Source organism: Erinaceus europaeus, chromosome 4 (assembly GCF_950295315.1).
Source record: "Erinaceus europaeus chromosome 4, mEriEur2.1, whole genome shotgun sequence".
Taxonomy (NCBI): Eukaryota; Metazoa; Chordata; class Mammalia; order Eulipotyphla; family Erinaceidae; genus Erinaceus; species Erinaceus europaeus.
The window spans coordinates 97,415,271-97,435,998 of NC_080165.1; the positions used below are offsets into that span (position 1 = coordinate 97,415,271).

Below are 20,728 nucleotides of genomic sequence, written 5' to 3' on the forward strand. Positions count from 1 at the left end.
AAAACACAGACTGGCAAACTTCCAGACTGTTACCAGCCACTCCAGGATAGATACGGACTTTTAGCCCTAGGAATCTCTCCCTAGGCCCTGCTCTGTCCACCAAATACATGTGTTTGCACTCACCCATGACTTGGTGCGTTCCTAAAGTATTCTGATTCTTGTCTTGTTGTATTCTCAGGTATTCCTCTTTGCTATTTCTAGCAGCTGCTGATATTCTTGTAGATGATTTTTAACAGCAGGATTCATCATTGTCTCTATCCAGATTTATATCTTAAAGATTAAATCTGTTTATTGAAAAGGCACCCCCCTGAACAGATTTACTAGTTTTAATTTTAAAAAGTCAAAAGCAATTTATTTGATGACCCACTTAAAATAGTGAACACTGTATATGTGAGAAATATATACACATACACAAACAAAAGATTATTAATAGTCCCAAAATGTGGAAGCTCAACAGTACACTACTAAACAACTACTGGGTCAAAGAGGAAATAAAGGAAGAAATGAAAATGTTTTGAGACTTCAATGAAAATGAAGACACAAGCTATCAAAATATTTGGGACACAGCTAAGGCAATACTGAGAGAGAAGTTCATAGACATACAAGCATGCATTAGGAAACAAGAAAAAGCACAAATAAACAACCTGATTGCACATCTTAAAGACCTAGAAGAAGAAGAACAAAGGAACCCTAAAGCAAGCAAAAGGACAGAAATAACTAAAGTTAGGACAGAAAAAAATAACATTGACAATAAGAAAACCATACAAAAGATTAACAAAAGTAAATGTCAGTTCTTCAAAAAAGTGAACAAAATTAACAAACCTTTACCCAGACTCACAAAACAAAAAAAGGAGAAGACCCAAATAAATTGGATTGTAAATGAAAGAGGAGATATCACAACAGATACCACAGAAATTCAACATTACCATGCGAGTCTCCTATGAACAACTATATGCCATCAAGCTAGAGAACCTGGAAGAAATGGATGATTTCCTAGATACCTATGAATTTCCAAAATTAAATAAAGAAGAACTAGATAATATGAACAGGCCCATCATAGTCAATAAAATTGAAACAGTTATAGAAACCTCCCCAAGAATAAAAGTCCTGTACCAGTTGGTTTTATAAATGAATTCTACAAAACCGTCAAGGAAGACTTAACACCTCTACTTTTAAAAGTCGTCCAGAAGACTGAAGACACAGGAATATTCCCTTCCAGCTTCTATGAAGCCAACATTACTATGATACTAAAAGCAGCCAGGGACACAACCAAAAAAGGAAACTACAGACCAATATTTCTGATGAACATAGATGCTAAAATATTGAACAAAATTCTAGCCAACTGGATACAGGAGTATATTAAAATGATTGTTTAAAGTGCAAGGTCCAGTGTAAGGATCCCTTTTAGAGCCCCCGGTTCCCCATCTGTAGGAGGGTGCTTCGCAAGTGGTGAAGCAGGTTTGCAGGTGTCTGTCTTTCTCTCCTCCTTTCTGTCTTCCCCTCCTCTCTCCATTTCTCCCTGTCCTATCCAACAACAACAACAGCTATGACAACAATAACAACTACAACAGGCACAACAGTAAGGGCAACAAAATGGGTAAAATAGCCTCCAGGAGCAGTGGATTTGTAGTGCAGGCACCGAGCCCCAGCAATAACCCTGAAGGCAAAAAAAAAAAAAAGATTGTTCATTATGACCACGTGGAGTTTATCCCAGGGATGCAAGATTGGTTTAATATATGTAAATCAGTCAGTGTGATGCACCACATCAATAAAAGCAAGACCAAAAACCACATGGTCATATCAATAGATGAAAAGCAAGCCTTTGACAAGATCCAACATCCCTTTGTGATCAAAATGCTACAAAAAATGGGAATAGATGGGAAATTCCTCAAGATAGCGGAGTCTATATATAGCAAACCTATAGCCAACATCATACTCAATGCTGAAAACTGGAAGCATTTCGCTTCAAGCTAGGTACTAGACAGTGTTATCCATTATCACCATTACTACTCAACATAGTGTTGGAAGTTCTTGCCATACCAATCAGGCAGGAGCAAGGAATTAAAGGGATACAGATTGGAAGAGAAGAAGTTAAGCTGCCACTATTTGCAGATGATATGATAATATACATAGAAAAACCTAAAGAATCCAGCAGGAAACTTTTGGAAATCATCAGGCAATACAGTAAGGGGTCAGGCTACAAAATTAACACTCAAAAGTCAGTGGCATTCCTCTATACAACACTAACTTAGAAGAAGTTGAAATCCAGAAGTCAATTCCTTCTTCTATAGCAACAAAACAATAAAATACCTAGGAATAAACCTAACCAAAGAAGTGAAGGACTTGTATACTAGAAATTATGAGTCACTACTCAAGGAAAGACACAAAGAAGTGGGAAGATATTCCATGTTTATGTGTTGGATGAATTAACATCATCAAAATGAATAAATTACCCAGAACTATATACAAATTTGGTGCTATCCTCATCAAGTTCCTAACCACATTTTTAGGAGACTAGAACAAATGCTACAAATGTTTATCTGGAACCAGAAAAGTCCTAGAATTGGCAAAACAATCTTGAGAAGAAAGAACAGAACTGGAGGCATCACACTTCCAGATCTCAAACTATATTATAGGGCCGCTGTCATCAAAACTGCTTGGTACTGGAACATGAATAGACACACTGACCAGTGGAATAGAATTGAGAGCCCAGAAGTAAGCCCCCACACCTATGGACATCTAATCTTTGACAATGGGGCCCAGACTATTACATGGGGAAAGCAGAGTCTCTTCAACAAATGGTGTTGGAAAAAATGGGTTGAAACATGCAGAAGAATGAAACTGAACCACTACATTTCACCAAACACAAAAGTAAATTCCAGGTGAATTAATGACTTGGATGCCACACCAGAAACTATCAGAGGAAAATATTGGCAAAATTCTTTTCCGCATAAATTTTTAATACACCTTCAATAAAAGGAATCCAGTTACAAAGAGGACTAAGGCAAGTATAAACCTATGGGACTACATCAAATTAAAAAGCTTCTGCACAGCAAAAGAAACCAATACTCAAACAAAGAGACCCCTCACAGAATGGGAGAAGATCTTTACATGCCATACATCAGACAAGAGGCTAATAGCCATCATATAGAGAACTTACCAAACTCAGCAACAAGAAACCAAATGACCCCATCCAAAAATTGGGAGAGGACATGGACAAAATATTCACCACAGAAGAGATCCAAAAGGCTGAGAAACACATGCAAGAAATGTTCTAAGTCTTTGATTGTCGGAGAAATGAAAATCAAGACAACAATGAGATACCACTTCACTCCTGTGAGAATGTCATACATCAGAAAAGGTAGTAGCAACAAATGCTAGATAGGTTGTGGGATCAAAGGAACCCTCCTTCACTGCTGGTGGGAATGTAAGTTGGTCTAACTCCTGTGGAGAGGAGTCTGGAGAACTCTTGAGAAGGCTAGAATTGTACCTACCTTATACTCCTTCAGTTCCTCTCCTGGGGATATATCCTAAGGAACCCAACACATCCATCCCAAAAGATTTGTGTATACCTATGTTCATAGCAGTACAATTTGTAATAGCCAAAACCCAGAAGCAACCCAGGTGTCCAACAACAGAAGAGTGGCTGAGCAAGTTGTGATATATATATACACACAAAATGGAATACTACTCAGCTATTAAAAATGGTGACTTCACCGTTTTCAGCCCATCTTGGATGGAGCTTGAAGAAATCATGTTAAATGAAGTAAGTCAGAAATAGAAGGATAAATATGGGATGATCTCACTCTCAGGCAGAAGTTGAAAAACAAAATCAGAAGAGAAAACACAAGTGAACCTGTATTGCACCAAAGTAAAAGACTCTGGGGTAAGTGGGAGGGAGTAGAGTACAGGTCCAAAAAAGGATGACAGAGAACCTAGTGGGGGTTGTATTGTTATGTGGAAAACTGAGAAATGTTATGCATGTACAAACTATGTATTTACTGTCAAATGTAAAACATTAATCTCCCAATAAAAATTTTTTTAAAAAGAAATACTCATACACAACATACACATATGTATATAATGTATGTTTATATGTAAGCATCATATAATGCACATGTAAAATAAGTGATATACATTTGGTATATATAAATGATACATACATATGTATTATTTGTATATATGTAAAAGGTACGCATAGCTATTGTTTGTTGAGTAAATCACCCCATTTCGGCCTCTTCACTTCCTTGGATTTGCTCTTTGGATCCTGCCTGGAGACCTTAGCTGAAAGATGTAATGGCAGGTCAGCCAGGAGCTGCACTTTTCCTTACTGTAGCCAATGAGCTGGGTATCTGTGCCTGCTATCACTAACCTGTGGTACTGAGCCCTTGGGGCTCCTCTATGACAGTCCCACAAAGAGCCAAGAGTCCTGGGGTGGACAAAGATGGGGCAGACAGTGTGCAGTGTGGAGACCCTGTCTTCTTGTTTCCTTTCAGTGCTCTGAGCTAAGGAGGGGAGGGGAGAGAAGGAGGTAGAGAGGAATCCCGTGGGGAGGAAAGGAGAGAGAATGCTGGAGTGTGTAGTGAGAGGTGAAGGGGCAGGGCTCATGTAGGGGTGCTGTGGGGAGGTAGGACTTGAACTTGGCTTTTTGGGAGTTTGGGTAGAAGGGGCAGGACTCAACAGGATGCAGATGTGACCTGATAGGAGGGGAATAAGGAGGGCAAGTAGCAGTGGGAGAGAGGAGTAGGGCACCTGAATGGGAGCTGAGATCCTATAGGATTTGGTGGCAGACTCATTAGAGCCCAGCCATGTAGTCCCCAGCAGTGTGACCACAGCTGGCCAGCGGCCAGGCACTGAACTCTGGCCCTGTGCTCCTTGTCAGGAGCAGTGATCAGGCTACAGAAGAGGCCAGAGCTCCCTGAACCCCATCTGTCCTGTGGTTCACTTGGGGTGCCTGTGCTCAACTCAGCCATCTGCTGACCTCCTGCATCAGAGCTCCTGGGGAGTGGGCATCAGGTACACTTATGGAGGACATTGGAGCTGGGCGGGGCAAGGTCACCATTTGCCACCATTCAGAAAAGGCCACACAAATCAGCTCCACAGTGTGTCTCCTTAGTCCGGGAACAGCTCGAGCTCATCAGGGTGTGCCTGGCTCCTGCTGAGGTGGTTAAAAAAAGAAATCTGCACGCCAATCCAAAGGCTTTTTGTGGGCAGGGCAGAAATAGTAAGCCTACACACAGCCAGGCTGCTTCAGGATCAAGGGTTGTGTGTTCACCAGGGCAGATTCAGCCACCCTGGATAGCACCATGGCTGGGAGAGACGGCCAGGCCTGTGCCCCCACATGGGGTAGCCCCCTAGTCATAGGGCAAAGGTGAGTGGGCATACTTTTCCTCCCGGGGGTCTGCTGGCAGTGTAACATCTTGTTGATGTGCCTTATCAGGCTGGTTAGTTCTGTGCTGCCATCCCAGGTCCACTGGGACTCAGGTCTTCCTGCTGGCCTGCCCCCCAGCATAGGCTCCCACTATGAACCAGGGTCACGCCTTGCTGAACGCTGTTTCTTACATCTCACGTGTGTACTTGCTTCACAGATGTGAAAAATCAAGGATTGATTGGTACAGGAATAGCAGGGATTCATCCTTGGCTTGCTACATGACTTTGATGGTGGTGATGATTGATGATGGTGATGATGAGGGGGAGAAGGCAGAAGCAGAAGCAGAGGAAGAGGAGAAGGAGGAGGATAAAGAAAAGAAGGAAGAGGATAGAGAAGGGCTTCTGCTCTCATGTGCCCAAGGGCTGGGCTCTGCTCTGTGACTATACAAACTGTGTTTGGAACAAGAGTGAATAAAGACTGTGTGTTGTCTGAGCTCTCATTTGGGCTACTTGGTCGGTCCTGGGGGACCCTATAGGGTAGATACCCGGGTCCTGTGAAAGGAGCCTGGCTACTTTCTGCTGCACCCTGAGCTCTCTTGGGGCCATGCCAGCTTGGGGTAGTTGAGTTGAATGTATGACCACCGCTCATTAGCTCATTGATTTTAGTTACTCAAGGCTCTAATCCTTTACTTTTTAAAAAATAATTATTTATTTATTCCTTTTTGTTGCCCTTGTTGTTTTATTGTTGTAGTTATTGTTGTCATCACTATTGGATAGGACAGAGAGAAATGGAGAGAGGAAGGGAAGACAGAGAGAAGGGGAGACAGATAGATAGATACCTGCAGACCTGCTTCACCAATTGTGAAGTGACTCCCCTGCAGGTGGGGAGCCAGGGGCTCAAACAGGGATCTTTTCGCTGGTCCTTGCACTTTGCGCCACACGCCCTTAACCCACTGTGGTACCTCCGGGCTCCTGTTCTTTACTTTTTTTCTGAAGGTGACCAATGAACTTAGTTTATTTCATTCTGGGTTAACAGTCATGAACACAGACTATTGCTGACTGTTTTGTTGGTCACCAAATGCAGTGACAGCATTAGTTATTTCAGGGGAAAATTGCAGAGGACATAAAGGAGGGAGGGGAGTTGGAAGTGTGTGTTCAACCTTAAAGTAAGAAAAAAAAAAAAAGCTTAGGATTGAAGAGGCATTAAGTTGACACCTGCTCTGAAAACACATGCCCTTTTCCTGAGCAGGTGTATGTCCTGGACTCTGCTCTTCAGGGGTTCTCAGTGCTACTACTCCCCAGGATATGTGAGAGTTTGATTACTTCTTCTTCTTCGTTTTTTTTTTTTTTTTTTGCCTCCAGTGTTATTGCTGAGGCTCCATGCTGGCACTATGAATCCACTGCTCCTGGAGGTCATATATATTTTTTTCTTTTCCATTTTTATTGGATAGAAAAAGAGAAATTGTGAGAGAGGGGAAGATAGAGATGGGAAAAGAAAGATACTTAAAGACCTACTTAACTGTTTGTGAAGTGACCCCCGCCCCCCCCATCCTCACAGGTAGGGAGACAGGGGCTTGAACCAGGATCTTTGTGTGGGTTCTTGTGCCTTGTACTATGTATGCGTGCTTAACCTGGTGCACCACTGCCCGGCCCCTGATTACTTCTATGTCCTTTCCACTGAGCAGTTTCTAGGCTGGGACTTTGTCTGTTGTACTCCCACTGCCTGACACCTTACTAGCACACAATAGATGCTCTTTAAAAGTTTACAGATGGGACTGGGAGATCACTCACTTGGTAGAGTACACACATTCCCACGCATAAGAATCCTGCCTTAAGACCCTGACCACCATGTGAGAATACCGTGCAAATCATGATGTGGTGTTTCTTTTCGCTTTCTGTTTCTCTGTCAACTTCTGTCAGGGAAAAAAGAGAAAAGTAAAAAAAAAAAAAAAAAAGAAAGAAAGAAAGAAAGAAAGAAAGAAAGAAAGAAAGAAAGAAAGAAAAAAGTCTGCTGGGAGCAATAGAAACAGGAAGGCAAGAAGCCATATGAAGCCCTGGCAGAATTTTACTGAAATGATGTACTGCAGCAGATCCTCAAGTGAGATGATTTACTTCCATGTTGCTTGCTTTTTTATTTTATTAGTAATTTGATATTTATTTACAAAATTACTAGATTCCACATCATTTCCACCACCAGAGTTCTCTGTCCCTATTTCCTCCACTGGAAAATGGTCCAGATAGGGGTTGACTATTATTTCTATGAATATGTACATATATCTTTGCCCATTTTCTCTATGGTCCTGCTTTCTCTTCCATTTTAAGTCACATTTACACCTATTACTGCTTCAAAATGTCCTTCTTTTTTTCCTCTTCTCTCTCTGATTGGAGTTCAGAGTCCTCTGGTCATCTTCCCCTAACATTTCTCCCCCTCTGGGAGTAAGGACCAAACATCTTTTTTTGGCATGCAGAAGGTGGAAGGTCTGGCCTCTGTAATTGCTTCTCCACTGAATATGGATGTTGACAGGTCGATCCATATACCCTGCCTGTTTCTATCTTTCCTTGGTGGGGTAGGGCTCTGAAGAGATGAGGTTCCAGGACACATTGTTGAGGTTGTATGCCCAGGGAAGTCGGTATGGAATCATAGCAGCATCTACAACTTGATGTCTGAAAGGCAGTAAGTTATGGGGCAGGACAAAATGTTTTATCAATAGGAATCAGTAAGAGAGGCAACATCTTTTTTTCTCTGCCTGCTTATTACTCGATGTCCTAGTGGTCCCTTTCTTGATTTCTGCTGCTCACAATGGACCTGGTCAATCTTAACTGCTAAAAGGAGCTCACTTAAATTTAATTTGAACTAATGGAATGTTTACATGCCATAGCTCATTTGATTAATTTTTTTGTGTCATCAAATAAGTCTTTGAAGGGGCTGCTAAGTGCAGACAGAGCATTCTGTTTGGCAGGTGGAATCCAAAGTTAAGAGAGATGTCAAGGAATGGGCTTTGAAAGATGAGACCTCCTGAGTTCAAGTCCAGATTAAGTACTCTCTTCAGGTTGCAGGTGGTGATAGTGTGTAAATGCACAGATTCTGGGTTTGGCTTTATTTATTTATCTATTTATTTTAAACTTTAGTACTTATGAACTCTCTGACTGCAGGCAAATGAGTGAACTTTTCTGTGCATTACTACTCTACTCCTCTTGTTATTCTTTTTATTTTATTAATAGGATAGAGAGAAATTAAGAGGGGTGGAGAAGATAGAGAGGGAGAGAGAAAGAGATACAGACACCTGCAGACCTGCTTCACTGCTTGTGAAATGTCCCCCCTGCAGATGGGAAGCAGGGGCACAAACCCAGGCCCTTGGTACATGGTGATGTGTAATGTATGTGTTCAACCAAGTGCTCTCGGTCCTCTTCTTCAAAATGAAAAACTTCATGGACTTGTTATTGGGGATTAAATTAGTTAATAACTTCAAAGCACTTAGTTTGTGTTATTTGCTCTTGGTATCATTTGCTGTTATTAAGCTTCATTGTGCTCCTTTGCAAGACCCACTTGTCTCTTAATAATACCTAAATCTTCATTAGAATTGTGACGAATTCTTAGTTTCTTGCAGTTGCTTTAAAAAATGTTGCAAAGTAGGTGACTTCAAACAAGAGAAATGTATCCTTGGACAGTTCTGCACACTAGGTGTCTATAATAAAGGTGTCATACCCTCTCTGAAACCTGTATTATAATCTTTCTTGCCTCTTCCTAGCTCCTACTGGTTTGCCAGCAGTCTCTGGCACTCATTGACTGGTACATGCGTTACCCTAGTGCCCTGTGATCACATGGCATTCCCTGTTTCTGTCTCCCTGCCTTCACTTGGCTATCTACTTATAAGGATATCAGTCACACTGGAAAAAGGGCTCACTCTTTTACAATGTGACTTCATCTCAGTTACATCTGCAATGTCCCTGTGTCCAAATAAGGTCACATTTTAAAGTATATACTAGGAGATGGGAATTCAATAATAGTTCTTAAAGATTTGTTTATTTGTTTGTTTTGCCACCGGGGTTGTCACTGGGGCTGGGTGCCAGCCCTATGATTCTACCACATTGGCAAGTTTCCCCCCCATCCCTTGTAATTTTTATTAGATAGGACAGAGAGAAATTGAGAGAGGAAGGGGAGATAGGGATGGGGAGAGAAAGACACAGCTCATGAAGCGGACCCCCTGTAGGTGGGGAGCATGAGCTCAAACCCCAGTCTTTGTGCTTAAGTAATATGTGTGCTTAACTGGGTACCAGAGATCAAACTCAGGACCTCATGCTTGAGAGCACACTGGTTCTCCACTGCACCACCTCCTGGGCTACAACTCCAACATCTTTTTAAATGTTATTCCTGAGGGTAGATACAAGATGAGCTGAGAGGCTCCCTGGGAAGCATTGAGCACAGAACCTAAAGCAAAATGGTGTCAAGAAATGGTTTGAGCCATCTTGCAAGATCTGCTTTCTGCAGTGGGAAGTAGACCCACCACCCAGGATGGAATGGCCCCTTTCCAGGAGGACTGGTGGGTCCTATCTGCAAGAGCTCTGGTGCTTTTTGTGTGTTCTGTCCTTCCCTTTCTGCTCCTACTTTTATCATTCAGTGAGGACAAGCCACTGGGTAAACCAGGACGCCAGCTGGGGCAGGGGCATGTCCACATTGGGAGCAGACTTAGATTTTCCAGGTCCCCTGCACTGGCTTTACAGTCAAAATGGAAAAAAAAAAATCCCCCACTTGTGTGCTGCAGAGAAATCTAGATATCTATGAAAACAATCCTAATTTTAGCCTGGCTACACTTGATGCCAGTGTGGAGAGTTCAGCATTGTGTCAGGGCCCAAGGAACAGAAAAGGTGAGCCAGTTAGTGAGGGTCAGGACTGTTAAAGAGAAGCCAGGCAGCAAACATGAGGTGGAAGGAGGCTGTTTAGGGGCTGGCTTTACAGGGAAAGCGGGTCTGGGGAGGGGAAAATAGCCTTTATCAGAATTTAAAGCCCAGTTTCCTCCTTATCCTCCAGTGAAATCCCTCTTCCTATCTAAATTCTGCTCATTTTCAGCCCAGTTCAAGAACTTAGTTTTCACTTCCTTGCTTTCCTTGTGCTGAATCCTCATCACCTTCAAGTCTTTTGAAGCACTTATGATTCCTTTAGTTTTGAGGTTCATTCATATAACTTTCTGTTATATTCTCTTTCTGCCTCCTCTTTTTTCCTCTTTTTTCCTTGCTCACTCTCTCTCTCTCTCTCTCCCCCCACTTTTTCTTTCTCTCTCTTTCTCTTCCTCTGCCACTACAGTTGTCACTGAGGCTTGGTGCCTACACAATGATGCCATTGTTTCCAGCAGCCATTTTCCTAAAATTTTATTTATTTATTTATTTATTTATTAGATAGAGACAACTAGAAATCGAGATGGATGGGGGAAATAGATAGATAGAGAAAGAGAGACAGCTGCAGACCTGCTTCACCACTCACAAAGCACAGAACCTAGAGCAAAATGGTGCCAGGCAATACTCTTGGTGTCCATCACTGTCAGCCTATCATCCTTGTCCTTGCGACTGCCTTTTCCTGGTGGCCTTGAACTTGGGTCCTCTAGAAAAATAATGTGTGCTCTACTGTGTATGTCACCACCCAGCCCCACTTCTGATATTTTTGAGCCTTTCCTGGTTGGCTGTGGCATTGTCATGTCAGTGTGCTAACCCCTACTGTGGCCCAGACAGACATGTGAGAAATGTATAAAAAGTGGAATTAGATCAAACCAGAAGCCAGGCCAACACTAGAAAGGGTCAGTATTGAGCGAGTGAGTATGATGATACATGTGCGAACACTTGTGATGAAAATAATGCACTTGGATAGGGGATGGAGATTGCCTGGTAACACTATGGACAGCAGGAAGCCAGGGTGTAGTGGGTGGTGGGTGTGCTGTGGGAAGAGATGGACAGAGATCATTGCAGGCCATGTAGGGGTCATGCCATCTCTCATGTCAGCCCAGTGTCCCCAGCAGGGTCAATTACTAACAACATCAAAATCATCATTGTAGATACAGGAATAACCTCAAATATCATCCAGTCTGGTGTGGTTGTTGTTTTTGTTTGTTTTTAATTGCACCAGGGTTATTGCTGGGCCTCAGTGCCTACACATCGAGTCCACTGCTCCTGGTGGCCATTTTTCCTCCCCCCTCCTTTTTTTATTAGGTAGGACAGATAGAAACTAAGATGGGAAGGGAAGGTAGAGAGGGAGAGATAGACACCTGCAGAGAGACCTTCACTGCTCATGAAGTGTCCCGCCCCTGCAGGTTTGAGCCAGGGCTCAAACCCATGTCCATGCTCTCAACACAGTCTGACACTACCACCTAGCCCCCAGTCTAGTGTTTTAAAATGTGACATTCAAGGGGGTTGGGTGGTAGCGTAGTGGGTTAAGTGCACATGGCCTAAAGTGCAAGGACCGACGTGAGGATTCCTGTTCGAGCTCCCAGCTCCCCACCTGCAAAGGGGGTCGCTTCACAAGCAGTGAAGCAGGTCTGTAGGTGTCAATCTTTCTCTCCTCCTTTCTGTCTCCCCCTCCTCTCTCAATTTCTCTTTGTTCTATCCAACAACAACAGCAATGACAACAATAATAATAACAGCAACAAGGGCAACAAAAATAGGGAAAATGGCCTCCAGGAGCAGTGGTTTCGTAGTGCAGGCACCAAGCCCCAGCAATAACCCTGGAGGGGGAAAAAAAAAGTGACATTCAGGGCAAGTGTTTTTACATGAATATTTGGGACTGATTTTCATTTGCCTATGTGAATATGTAGGTAGTAGCATTCCAAACCTGCCATTTCATAGCTATCATTGCTGATAGAGGTGGGGGGGAGGTCACGGGGGTCCCCTCTCATGATAGACCCTGTGGTATTGGGTGGAGTTCCCACAGAAATGTGAGACCTAGGATAATTGCATGTCCTGTTGTTATCATTTGGAAGTCAATGCTGTGCAGATGGGAGAGGCTGCTTACATGAATTCATATACTGGATTTCCATATGCCTCACATTATTCTCTCCAGCCGAGTGACAAAAATGCACAAAGAGATTGAGAATTAGCGTGCAAGAGATGATAGGATGGTCAGTGCAGATCTATTCAGCCCTTTTCTTCTTTAAATGATAAGGGATGTGGGAGGCACAGGTAGACCAGATAACTCCGTAAACTGATAGTGATATAGTACTTGGGGTTTGTCTCCCTGTCTTGCCATAGTAAATAGAAAGTGAATCTAGTTTCTACTGAATACTTGGGCACTTTATTTATTTCATTTAATCCCACTAACAGTATTGTGGAGTAAACACAGTTATTTTCTTACTATCCAACAGAGGAGGCTAGGAGTGCCTTGAAATGACTTGCTAAGAACAGACCTTCTGGTAAGAAGTAGATCAGGTGATTCCACACAGCCTCATCCTGTGATATTTAGCTGTGTTAGGGAGCTGTGGACCTACCCATGTGAGCTTTTAGCTTCTGCAAGTAGAAATGCATACAGACAGTGAGTCCATTGGCCTCCTCCTAAGAAAGTTCTGCCCAGTGAATAATAGAATAGAGGCTAGAATGCAAGCAACTCAGGCCCACAGGGAAGTCTGTGGACTAGATTGTTTTATGAGCAGTGGCACATGCTTCATTTGGGGTGAGGGTCCAGGGCCAGTAAAAGGCAGTTGAGGCCCTTCACAGTATTGTGGGGGAGCTAAGTGCCCTCTGGGAATATGAGGCATTGCGTGTGCAGCCCCAGCTGACAGGGTGAGTCAGAGCAGCACCCAGAATAGAATCCAGAGGGCATGTGTACAGAGACTGTCTCCATCCCAGTCATTCGGGGCCTAAGATTCCTGTTAAAGGTGGTTAAGCTTTGTGATATACTATGTTAGGATCACTTATTAGTGTCTCCTGGCAACAGTTCTTTGAGTTAGCCACACCCACCAGCCCAGTCACCCAGGGCCTAGTGCACAACTTGTGCATGAGTTTGCCTCTTCCAACTCCTTTTCTCCTCCCTCCTTCCTTCTCTCCCTCCCAAACACAGTTTTATTAGTCATCCCCTTTTGAGGTCAGCACTCCTTTCCCATTGCTGGGATACTTAACATGTGATAAACATAGACATAGGGGGCCAGGTGTTGGTGCATCTGGTTGAGCATACACATGACAGTGCACAAGGACCCAGGTTCAAGCCGCTGTCCCCCATCTGCAGAGGAAAAGTTTCACAAGGGGTGGAGCAGGGCTGCAGGTATCTCTCTGTCTCTCTCCTTCTCTATCTCTCTTCCCCTTTCAATTTCTATCTCTATCCAACAATAAATAAATAAATATATTTAAAAAATAAATATGAACATATTTGTACCCCTGTTTGCCCCAGCAGTAACAGCCCCTTAAAGTTGGGACTTTTAAGTCCCTGGAGGGCAGGACCTATGCTCCTTTCTGTGCCTCCAAATGCTTAGCACATAGGAGGTGGTCTTAGAACACTCATTGAAGAATACAAGTGCATGAATTGAGTGTTGTGTGTATGACCATTCACAAGGTGTTTTATATGACAACTTCTCTGATTTTAAGCCCCAAACACAATGCTACCCACTATGCTTTTTGGTAAAAGGGTCAGTACATATGCTAGCATTTACTAGCTTGAAGCAGAGTCATGCTAATGTCTTTTTGAAAATGCCAGTATTCTCTAGTAGAATGTTTAATAAAAATAACCATACTTTATAGAATAATGGTGATGATATTTAGATACCAGGTTGGGAAGGAGAGAGAGTTGGCTATGGAATTATCTGCAGGGTGGAGCAGGCAGCTGTGTATCAAGGTGGGAGGAGAGATGGAGAAAATAAATTTTGGGACCTGACAGTGGCACACCTGATTCAGCACACATATTACAGTGCACAAGGACCCAGATTCAAACCCCTGGTCTCCACCTGCACGAGGAAAGCTTTGTGAGAGGTGAAGCAAGCCTGCAGGTGTCTCTCTGTCTCTCTCCCCCTTTTCCTCTCAATTTCTTTCTGTTCTGTGAAATTAAATAAATAAAGTTTAAAAAATCATTAAGGGGGTCAGGCAGTAGCATATTGGGTTAAACGCACATAGGATGAAGCGCAAGGATCCCAGTTCAAACCCCCGGCTCCCCACCTGCAGAGGGGTCACCTCACAAGTGGTGAAGCAGGTCTGTAGGTATCTGTCTTTCTCTCCTGCTCTCTATCTTCCCCTTCTTTCTCAATTTGTCTCTGTCCTATTAAAAAAATCTTTAAAAAATAAAGAAAAGAAATTTGGTCTTCACTAGGGCTCAGCAGTCCTTTGTGATAAAAGTTCTTCTGAACTTGTTATACTTTCTACTTCTCATGAAATTCAGTGCCCCTCTTCTGGGGACATGAGGATATTCCCCCTCCCTGCCCCTTTCAGTTTGTGCCTTGAAAGTTGGTCAGAAGAAGTGACTTTTACAACCCCAGCCTCATCCTTATTTTCTTGGGTGCCAGCAGTGCTGGAGCAGGTGCTGGGATGGGACTGGGGAATAGTACTGAATGCCCTGGGAGGAGATGTCTCGGAGTCTGGAGGTCTTAAAACCTCACAGCAGTGTCAACAGACATGTATGTGGCTACTGTGCTGGTTCTTCTTCTTCTAGCATTTGCCCTTCTTCCGTAGCCAGTCAACAGCATCAGGTTGAGCCTGATGTAAAGTCTTGAGACCTCCTTTGAATCTGGAGAGGTGGCAGTCGTTGACCACGTGGGTCATAGTCTGTCTGTAGCCGCAGGGGCAGTTCGGGTTGTCTCTGGCTCCCCAGTGATGGAACATAGCGGTGCACCGGCCATGGCCTGTTCGATAGCGATTGAGGAGGGCCCAGTCATAACGTGCTAGGTCAAAGCCGGGTTGACGCTTGCAGGGGTCTGTGATGAGGTGTTTGTTCTTTACCTCAGCTGACTGCCAACTCTGTTTCCAAGAGACTGGAACAGAGAAGTTCAGTGTAGGCGTAGGGGACCAGATTGGGTGACGAGATGCCAAGCGTTGAACAGGGTGGGCGAAGATATCCGCGTATATTGGCAGGTCCGGTCAAGCGTTGACGTGGGAAATGAACTTAGATGATGCCGCATCCCGACGAATATCTGGCGGGGCGATGTTGCTAAGAACTGGCAGCCATGGAACCGGGGTGGAATGGATGGTTCCAGAAATTATCCTCATGGAGGAATATAATTTGGAATCGACCAAGTGGACATGGGGGCTACGGAACCATACTGGGGCACAGTATTCTGCAGTGGAATAGCATAATGCCAGAGAGGATGATCGTAGTGTGGAAGCACTCGCGCCCCATGAGGAGCTGGCCAGTCTTGCAATGATGTTATTCCTCGCGCCCACCTTTGCTCCAGTTTTTATGAGATGTTCGTGAAATGACAGAGTGCGATCGAGAGTAACGCCAAGATAGACTGGCTGGGCTTCATGCCGGATTCTCATATCACCAAGCTGCACATTAAGCTCACGCGAGGCCGAGGCATGGTGTAGATGGAAAACAGATGATACCGTTTTAGCAGTGCTAGGAATTAGTTGCCATTTTTTACAGTAATCAGATATCAGAGACATGTCTTTCGTGAGTGTTTCCTCGAGGATGTCGAACTTGGATGCCTGAGTTGCACAGCAGATGTCATCGGCGTAGATGAACTTCCTTGAAGAAGTTTCTGGGAGGTCATTGATGTAAATATTAAATAGCGTAGGAGCCAGAACAGAGCCCTGGGGGAGGCCACTTGAGACAAGTCTCCATCTGCTAGACTTGTCACCCAAATGTACCCGGAATCTTCTGTTTTGGAGAAGAAACGATATAGTGTTGGCCACCCATGGAGGCAGGCATCTTGAGATCTTGACCAGGAGACCACAGTGCCAGACCGTGTCATAGGCTGCTGTGAGATCAACAAAGACAGCACCCATCTTTAAATTCTTCTGGAATCCATTTTCAATGTAAGTTGAGAGGGCCAGGGCTTGTTCGCAGGTAGATCTTCCTGGGCGGAAACCAGCTTGGGTGGGTGATAGGAATTTCTCTGTAAGATGAGAAATACGTGACAGAAGCAGCTTCTCAAGGAGTTTGTAACACACGGAGAGGAGAGAAATTGGTCTATAGCTGGCGGCCAGTGTTGGGTCTTTCTTTGGTTTCAAAACCGCTATAATCTTCGCACGACGCCAAACTTTGGACATAGACTCAGATTCCAAGATGTGGGACAGGAATGAAGCGAGCCACTTCTTTGCTGCGGGGCCCAGGTTAAGAATGAGTTCTGGGGTGATGTTATCATAGCCAGCAGCTGTTCCCGGTTTAACCCTCTTCAAAGTGTCTTCCAGTTCAGACAGTGTAAAGGGAGAGAGTTTTGGAGATGGACAAGATAACCGGAAGTGGGATGACCACTCATGGGAAATTTCTCTTTTCCAGACTGGGTCGATCTTAGCACGTCCAACTTGAGTTAGGTGACTGGCCACTGAGTTTGGAGATACGGGAGGATGGGAGATGGGAGGGGGTTGGCTACCGGCACCCAGTCTGTGAAGAAGCTTCCAGGCCTTCCTACTTGAGTGGGTGAAGTTCAGACTTTCCGTGAGTTGTTGCTAGCGGGCTTGGCGTGCTGCATCCAGGGAGGTAATGAGATGGTCAGCCACATCTGGGTCGCCCGACTCATCATACTGCTTTAGTAGTTGCTCGCATTCAGCATCAAGACAAGGTGTATAGTTAGCACGTCTCCCACGAGGAATGGCTTGGGAAGCTGCTTTGAAGATGGCTTGGCGGAAGCGCCTGTAGGAATCTTCAGAGGGGATAGAGTTAATTGGAATTGCAGGAATAGATTTGTTGGTAAGATCACTGAACAGACGCCAGTTTGCTTTCGAAAGTTCCATCTTAGTTTCTCCGAGCACAGAATCAGTGGGAGCTGGAGGCCAATGTGGATGATAGCTGGGCGGCAATGACTGTGCGGGAAGATCTTGAGAACTTGTCTCATAGCAGGAAAGGCTTGGCCGTTGACTATGCTAATCCAGCACAGGTCGGGTGACGAGTCTTTATTCCATCTAGCACTGTGAAAAGAGCCTGGCTGTTTGGGATCGTATAATAGGGAGAGGTCATTCGCTGAAGCCCAGTCGGCTAAGATAGAGCCATCAGCACGAGTGGAGGAATATCCCCAGTCTTGGTGATGACTATTAAAGTCTCCAACGTAAATGGCTGGGTGATTTGGGCTAGGCAGGACCTCGTTATCCCATGAGGCACTGGGAGGCTTATATACGTTGAATAGTTCCAACAGTAATGGAGTCGTAGAAGGTCGAAGAGGCCGTATGGTAAACGTCCGCAAGACACGATTTGGCGTAGATGGCTCGGCCATGTTTAGGATGGAGATTATAGCATATTAAATCGAATCCACTGATGGTGAATCGAGCAGCTTCATCGACTGCTATATGTGTTTCTTGTAGGCAGATAACATCTGCCTGATGCTGTATCGCCAATTGACCAATAAGAACGCATTTGGCAAAGGACAGCCCCTCAACATTAAGTTGGAGGACTCGAAGAGCAGGACCAACAGCTTGAAAGCTGTCAGGAGCTGCTTGTTGCTGGCTTTGAAAGTGACTGGGATCCATGTGGAGTCAGTCTGCTAGGGAGGATCGTCAGTTTCCCCAATGAATGGGTACTCATGAGATGCACCACGAGAAGGTCGATCCAATGCATCCCACTGTGCTGGTGAGACCTGACTAGGTCAAGCTCCTCCTCACAGCCCCAAAGCTGGATCTCAGGTCCAGGTCCCACTTGCCCTGTGATGATTTTGCTGTTACTGATTTCTCACGGTGGTCAGTGGATTTTAGGCCAAGTGTGTGTGTGTGTGTGTGTGTGTGTGTGTATGTGTGTGTGTGTGTGTGTTGTGTGTGTGTTGTGTGTGTGTGTGTGTGTGTGTGTGTGTGTGTGTGTGTGTGTAAATGGGAAAATATCTAGCAAAACCTGCAGGGCTTGGCTTCTATTGCCTCCTGAGTGATGACACAGGGTTTGGCATCTTCTGACTGGGTCTGGGGTTACCAGGTTAACTGAGGGACAAGCTCATCTGCTGCTGTCTTACCAAAGATGCTGCTCTCTCCATTCATGTGGTGATTTGGAGCTCTCCATAGTCCAAGAGCAGGAAGAGGTTGGACATGCTCACAGGGCAATGTCACCTGCCTGCACAGCCTGGCTGGGGAGGCTGAGGAGCTTCACCCAGTGGAGATTCTGGGAAGAAGGATATGGAGGCGTTGGGCCAGCTGAAGTGACAGTGGGATAGTCAGGGGTGAGGACATTGGGCTGCCACCTACACCTGGCTGGCTTTGTTCCTATTCTGCTCTGGTGACATCACTGAGACCAATGGCCCTTAGTGAGTTCCAAGCACTAGAACAGTCCCCGAATGAGTCTACTCTCCACTTCTCAGAGCAAGACCAGACATCCTTAGGTTACACTTGCTGAGGAGAAAAGGAACCCTTTATTCACCAGGACACTCGGATCCCAGAGTTCCACCTGCTACTGTTTTCTTATCCAGGCTCTCATCTGGAATAGTTTTGTTCCTTGCTTTGAAAATGAAGACAGTGGGGCACCCACATGTGAACTTAGACAGCATCTGTGGTCTTCCAGTGGTGCCAATCTATGTTCAGATTCTGAACAGTATCTTGACTAGGTCTGGTTTTAAACTCTGGGTTTAGACAGTATTGTCTTGGATTTTATTATTATTATTATTGTTGTTGTTCACTCTGAAAAACATGGCTGTCCTCAGAGGGATGCAGGGAGTGGTCACACAGGTATAGAGCATCAGAGAACCTTATAAACCTATGTTCAGTTCCTATGGGGGAAAACTAGGAAGAAGTAAAGACATTGATACTTATTTAAAACAGAGAAAGATGGAAGCACCAGGCCTTACCCATGAACTCCCTGTGGTCTACCTGATGAGCACCCCCTCTCCCTGGCCTTGGGAAAGATTTAAATGTGATTTCTCTAGCATCTTCCCTGGGAAACTAACTGTAGTTGACCTGCTTAATTCCGACCTCCCTTTCTCTGCTGGCATCCTTCCTCACTGTTGCATGTTCCCTGGAGACATTAGTTGATCTACAGAACTGTGGGGATTCCTCAGTGAGGATCAAAAAAACTCAAGAGTGGATTTTTCTTGCTCTTGATGAGTGTCTGTTGCTTTCAACTCCTAGCTTGGAATAAAAGGGGCTTTTGAGCAACATAGTGGATTCTCAGAGATCACCAGACGTGGCCCTGCCTACCAGTCTTGTCTTAAAAAATAAAAATAACAACAACAACAAAACAAAAGGCAAGGACAGTTTCCCAGCAGCTCACCTTTCAAAGCCTGGTCTGTTTTTCAGAACCCCCATTGATTGAGAAGCAAATACAAGTACATCATGTAGAGCATCTGTCTACCTCCCAAAAAGGTGGGAACTGTCTTCAAAGCTGTTTTATTTAGTCCTCAAGGAAAGCTTTGCAAATCACTGTTTTCAGCTGACCTTACTATGCTTAAGGGACCCACCTCTTATCGCAGGGATGGGAGCGGGGAGGCCAGCCTGAGTTCAGGGCCAAAATCAGCACTTTGACTTCCTGTGGAGGCCCACAACCACCTGGAACACTTAGCACCAGGAGTTAGCACTCTTTCTGGTTGGGCCCAGCACAGATAACATTCTGCAACTTCTTTGCAAATTTGGCTGGGTGCTTCTATTTTAGTACTCTTCCTATCATGGCCATGTCCTTGCTTCTAAAAACAGGGGCCATTCCTTCCTGGACACTCATCAGTAAGAAGGCCCCCAAGGAGCAATCTTGAAGTGAGAAGTAGTTCCTTGAAAATTAAAGCTAAATCTTGATGCCTATATTATTTGCCTGTTCTTAACTTTTTTTTTTTTAAAGTTATTAACTAATGAGAGAGAAGGTGGGGTGGCTGGAGTGGGGGAACGACACACCATACCTTCATTCTGGAACATTCAGTGCCTGGGATCAAACTTGGGACCTCATGCTTTTGAGTTGAATGCCTTATCTGCTGTGTTACCTCTCATGCTGCATTTTCTTAACTTGCTCTGCCTCAGTGGGAAGGGATGGGGTGACACATTGTGTTAACGCAAAGATTCAAAATGATTAATGAGAGCAGGCATTTTTGTTTTTCTGTGTCTTCCTATGCCAGTGCTCAAGTCATTGAGTATAGATAAGGGGTCCCTCTCTCAGTCTCATTTGAAAAATGAGGTGATAATATTGATTAGTGGTTCTTCAGAGTGCCTACTTATTGGAAATACCTTAGGGATCTTTTCCAAAATCACAAGCTCCTCTCCTGAAATTCTGGCTCTTTTCTATTTGGCTGGACATTGGCATGTGCATTCTGAAAATATGCTGCAGGATTCCAAATAATTCTTATGT

The 20,728-nt window shown here is 44.4% G+C and overlaps 1 protein-coding gene across 3 annotated transcripts in view; it reads left to right on the forward strand.

Moving 5' to 3' along the window:
* Positions 1-20,728, forward strand: part of LARGE1 (LARGE xylosyl- and glucuronyltransferase 1) — a 705,604-nt gene that overhangs the window by 65,336 nt on the left and 619,540 nt on the right. Inside the window, exon 1 of one of the 3 annotated variants that reach the window (XM_060190106.1) lies at positions 5,279-5,371. The exons of the other annotated variants lie outside the window; for them this stretch is intronic. Coding sequence (XP_060046089.1) covers positions 5,307-5,371 — 65 coding nt within the window. The 5' untranslated portion in view covers positions 5,279-5,306. Of the gene's footprint in view, positions 1-5,278; positions 5,372-20,728 lie in introns of those variants that run through there. 3 annotated transcript variants of the gene reach the window in all.